The sequence below is a fragment of the Charadrius vociferus genome, unplaced genomic scaffold, assembly GCF_000708025.1.
Source record: "Charadrius vociferus isolate BGI_N301 unplaced genomic scaffold, ASM70802v2 scaffold192, whole genome shotgun sequence".
Classification (NCBI taxonomy): domain Eukaryota; kingdom Metazoa; phylum Chordata; class Aves; order Charadriiformes; family Charadriidae; genus Charadrius; species Charadrius vociferus.
In genome coordinates, this window is record NW_009647437.1 from 1,575,971 (window position 1) to 1,581,411 (window position 5,441).

Below are 5,441 nucleotides of genomic sequence, written 5' to 3' on the forward strand. Positions count from 1 at the left end.
TGTAAAGCTGGCCCCGATTCTGTAAATAATGGGGTTATATTTAGAGGTGAAGTGCTTTATGTCAGACCAGTTCCAGTGGTAACAAACCATTTAATGAAAAAGCATTAAGCAAGAGAACTTCTTAACAATAAACATCTTCCTACACTTAGCACATTAGGGTGCTTAATTGCCCCTCTGTGTGGTTTTCGGTGTAATATGTATGGTATCAAGTAACTGGCGAGCTGCTTGGCATTTGTATAGCATCAAACGGCAGACTACTTAGTCAGCCCGTGCATCTAAATAATTATATATAAGAAATACTTGTGGAAATTAATCCCTCCATCTTATAGAAATAACCATGGCAATCTGTGTGGAGATAGCAGCTATTACTGCCCACATACCGATTGGTTTTGTTTCCCTATCTAACCTCGAGGTAAACAGAATAACTGGCACAGAATGTGAAGTGTTTTCTTTACTATTTAATGCTTTTCAGTGGATTCCGCTACCGCAGTTGCACTGGCTAGTTACTCCTGCTAAACTATAAAATTGCTCAGGAGGGAACCGCTTCAGAATTGCTTGAGAGCAAGCCAGAAGCACAATGCCTGCATACATAAAATGTATTTTAAAAGGAAAAAGTTAAAGCTCAGTGGGAGTTGTTGGTGATCTGCCTCTCTTAAGATGAAGTTTACATTTTCCCCTTATCAAGTAATTTTCAGGCGAGCAACTCCTCAAGTTGAGGAGACAGGAGGGGGGGGAAGAGGTCTGTAATATAAACAAAATACCTGGGTGGTTTTATTTTTAGTCTATGAGGAAAAAATATACAGGAGGTATGAGGAAAAAACATACAGGAGGAGGTGCCAGATTCTTGGGCTTGTTCTCCAGGGTCTATGGTACATTATCGTCCAGACCTGTTTTAAGGTCCTTGGCTGTATTTTCTTGCCAGGTTTTCTAGAAGGATTTTTAGTATTCAAGACCCAGATGTCCAGCTTAAGTGTACCTGTGCTTTGCTGGTACTTGCTTGTGCTGCTGCTCTTCCTACGTAGCAATGTGGAGTTGATCTGAAATACGATTGAGGTCTATCTGGAAGCGTGGTCAGTCTGGCTGTAAAAACGTTACGTTCATCAAGACAGCAACCTGGTTGTTTCCAGAATGGTTTATGTTCTGTTTAATCTTAGAATAACTTAAGTGTGTCCCTGCACCTTTGCATGCCCTGTAGCCACCGGAGGAAGGTTGAGGTAGTGCACACGAATTCATCGATACACGGCCTCCGGTTCGTGCTCGCTGCATGTGTCTGCTGCAGCAGCATACTCCTCTTTTCAGCTGGACGCTTGGCAATTAAGACACGATCTGTCCTACTTAAGGTATCAATAAGCCTTTAATGTTACTTGGGCATTATGTTAGGAAAAGAGGAGCTCTTTTGAAGACACAGTTCCCACGCAGCAGGGTTCGCAGAGCTGGCTTTGGCTGATGTGCCCCTGGCAGACACCTGAATAAGGGAAAGTAACCATTGCCAAACGGTGCATATGGAGAGCGGTGGCAGCTTCTGACTACCAAAATATTGAATTAGCCTTCAAGAAGTATGCATCCTAAGGGTAACCACCCTGTATCTTTAGATCAAGCACACACGTCCGTGCAGGCAATTATCAGCATTAAGAGTACTGGCCTTAAAAAACAAACCAAACAAACAAAACCCCCCCCCCAAAAAAAAAGAGTTTCAACAGTGTGTTTTGGGTAGTAATACTTGAGTGAAGTGAGGTTAGGTCGTCGATCCTCTTCAGGTTTCATGTATCACCATGGGTAAGCCATTAACAGAATTTAAACCCTCTCCCTATTTTTTTTATTCCAGCAGCGTTTGTGGGTGTGAGACTGCTTTCTACTCCCTGACTTTCTCTAAGGGACAGACAGCACCGTACTGTAACAAACGCAGCCGCAGAGGCTCTGATTTGACAGAAGAGTTGCTCAGTCGGTTAGTTGTGCTTTGTGTCCTGACCTCTCTCCCTGCCAGTCCTCCTCCTCCTCCCGCTGCTGGGCTGGCAGAAGCATCGGTGTGGTCTCATGGGCACCAGCCAGATTAGGAATAGGGCTGTCTGAAGAATGAATTTATTGGGTTTTTTTCAGGCAAATCTGGTTCCCAATCTGGTTTACTGCACAGCTGCCTAAACACTTCACCTGACACGAGGCAGGGGGCAAGCAGTCAGGGAGAAGAGTTGATTAATTAGTGTTAAATGCTGGTGAATTAGGCGCAAAACTTCATCTTTAGTCATGGTCCTGTAGCATTGCCTATTGAGCAGCTATTTGTTATGATAAATTACATGTCTGTGTCCCACTGATGTGCCAAAGGTGCTTCCTGGGACTTGCAGAAGTGCCGATCTGCATCTCTAGTATGTAAATGCTCTGGCACCCACCTTCTCTAGCTGCACGCCCATGTTGCAAAGTGGTAAACGGGAGAATCCTTGAACTCGGGCTGCATTCTTCAAAAGAGACACTGACTGTGACTTGCAGCAAGTTCTGCGTGACACAGTCACGATGTGGTACCAAGCAAAAGGACCTCACGGCTGGCCTTGGCTCTGAGGGCTTGTGTGTCAGGCGTGATGTTACACAGAGAAATGGAGAAAGGAAAAAGAAGCACAAAAATCTGATTTGATGTCACTGTTAACACTTTGCTGTTTTGTCGTGCAGTTGTCTTCCAGCATGAATACATCCTTCATATTCTCTACAAATGCAGGGAGGTTGTCCCCGTTAGCTTGGTAGGAAAGACTTGGAATGAGGAGGGTTGTGGCTGCTGCTGTTGGACACAATGCTATGGCTGGAAATACTTTTAAAAAATAAACAATAAGCAGATAAAACAACAGGGCTACTTGGATAACTAGTGTACAGTCTGATTGTCAGTAGTACTTTCTAATTTACTTTTTTCAGTGAATGTACTACTTCACTTCTTTTTTTTTTTTTTTTTTTTACATACTACTTGCCTCTCTTTCTAAATATGGCAGCAGGAGCCACGCCTCACCTTCTAGGTGATGGTTTTGCACAGTGTTGTCATCTGGGAGACTTGGCTTTGTTCTTGTGGTGAGTGACAAGGCTTTTGGAAGATCATATACTTTGCTGAGGGGTGCATGTACATAGATATTCTGTGCCGATGTGTTTATTCATATGTAGATCCACGTTCTCAACTCTGATTCTGTATTGTGGCATCCACGTAATTTAGAAATGTGCTTAAGGTCGGGGAGCGGGGGAGGGAGGTGAGGTGTGCAAAACAAACAGCTGAAAAACCCCAAACAAACAAAAACCCAACAACCCACAACTGAGGGTGCTGTGAGTCTGTTCCTGAACTTTCGTGGCTCTGGCACTGAGCCCTCTCTGTGCGCCTGACCGTCCCGAGCCCGTTGACTCAGCTGACCGGTGTGTCCACAGCAGGCGGCTGCATTTCCGTTGTCCTTTGCTCTTGCTTCCGACTCTTCTTTGCTTCCCACTGCACTTGGGTGCTTGAAGGAGCTTTTGGGAAGGAAGCCACAGGCGTGTTTAAAATTTGCGAAGCAGGGAATATGAAGGTCTTGAGGTGTACATGATGCAATCTAAAAATTTTCTGTATTTACACATTTGCTATTTTAATCTGGAATGAAGTCATTGAAATGAAGTGATTTAGCGCGGAGGCGGGGGAAGCGGTTGGTGTTGTGGAAAAGATGAATGAAGTATACAGTGAATGGGCTGACACATTCAAACCAGGTGCCCAATACAAGCTTATGCCCTGAGTGTACCGTGCCTACCTGGAAACTTTTACAACCTACTGATACCATGATATTAAGACTGCAGAGTTATTAGAGGGGAGATTGCTTCAAATAATTTCCTGGCAATATTGAATTCCAGGCGCTGAAACTACTGCCGCTGTCTCAACTACCCAACTCTGCTCAGGCTGAGGTTGCTGCCAGGCACTGCTGTGAGGAAGAGGAAGAAAAGTATGAAACCTGTCAGAGAAAAAGGTCTGCTCTTAGCTCAGATACTGAAGTAATAACACATTTTTGAATCATTTGAGTACTGCATGCTGGATTTTTTTTCAGTCATTAGTTTAAAAACTTCCTTCATGGTTTGAGGCAAACATAATAAATACTTTTTTAAGGCCAAAACCAACCTTTTCTCCAGTGCAGTTGCCCATGGGAGTTTCCCTGGGACCCTGACCCTATGGTCATGGGCAGGCGTTTGCTTTTGCATGTGGTAAGGCAGCTCCTTGGCAAATATATATTGCTTTGTTTGCTTTGGTATGCCTGGGCAGAGGGCACTGGCTGGAAGGGGTGTCTTGGGGATGCGGCCTCGCTGGCTTCAGGGCAGCAAGGCCTTAGGGCACACAGATGTGTAAGTCTGCACACTTATGCAGACTTTGGGCAATGCTTTTTCCTGGCTAGAGTAGTAGAAAGGGGGGAAAGGAGGAGAAGGGAAAGGTTGTTTTCCTTTAAATAAATTTTATTTTTTGCTTTTGATTGGGTTTTTTTGGGTCTTCTTTTTTTTTTAAAAAAAAAAAAAAGGGGGGGGGGGGAGGGGGGATTAATAGTGGGCGGTGGGTTTCTCCCTTGAGTCCTGCTTGTGCCTGTGCAGAGCTATCCTGTCCTGGCCTGGGGATAGCACTGGGTGTAGCAACCTGTCATGTGCTGTGAATCGTAAGATTGGTATGTGCCTTATCATGGTTACTGCTTAAGAGTTGTGAGTGGGCTGGGTTGGGTTGGTTTGGGGGCTTTTAACCAGCCTTTGTATCTTTCCTTCTTCCTTTGTATTGTTGCTTTTAGGCCAGAAGTTGTCAACACCTCATTCTTGCTGTCCAAGTTTAAATTACTCATTAATGTTCAGAGTGCTTTAGGCAGGAGAGACCATGACCAGTCTGGAAAGCTGCATATTTACTAAATCTTTTACTGGTTTAAAAAAACCAAACCAAAACAAAACAACACAAAACCAACATTTTTTTCCCCTTGCTGTCAAAAGGAAGAGATGTTTGGTGTACTGGAGAGAGCAACAGTAAATGTAACTCCGCTCAGCTGGTACGAGCGATAGCCTTGCCTCCCTGGAAGGCTGCACTGTCTTGTAGCATTTTGTTATCTTGCTGAAGATGCCTGCTAGGCAGAACAGTGTGAGCACTTTGCCCTTTTTGTCTCTTTGAACTTTGACCACTTGGTCAGGATTGATTATAAACCCAGATGCTAATTACTCTGCTTCTCATTTCACTGAACAAAGGTGTGTTGGCACGCTTCCTTGCTATGGCTGGAGTCTCCAGGACAAGACCCACAAAGTAAAATGGTTGAGGAGGAAGCTAAGAGCCTGCCTATGGAGCTGAGCGAGAAGGGGGGTGTGGAGAACAACGGATTTGTTCAAAATGAGGCTTTTGATGACAAGGAGACTGATACCAGTAGCCAAGAAGAAATGCCGAAAACATGCATTGTTGATACAGACCCAGCGGCTATGGAGGAGCTGGCGTTGAA

The 5,441-nt window shown here is 44.5% G+C and overlaps 1 protein-coding gene across 1 annotated transcript in view; it reads left to right on the forward strand.

The window, feature by feature from the left end:
* The first annotated feature begins 5,256 nt into the window (after positions 1-5,256).
* SLC3A1 (solute carrier family 3 (amino acid transporter heavy chain), member 1) overlaps positions 5,257-5,441 on the forward strand; it is a 16,182-nt gene continuing 15,997 nt past the window's right edge. The window contains exon 1 of the mRNA XM_009880658.1: positions 5,257-5,440. Coding sequence (XP_009878960.1) covers positions 5,257-5,440 — 184 coding nt within the window. The remainder of the gene's footprint in view (position 5,441) is intronic.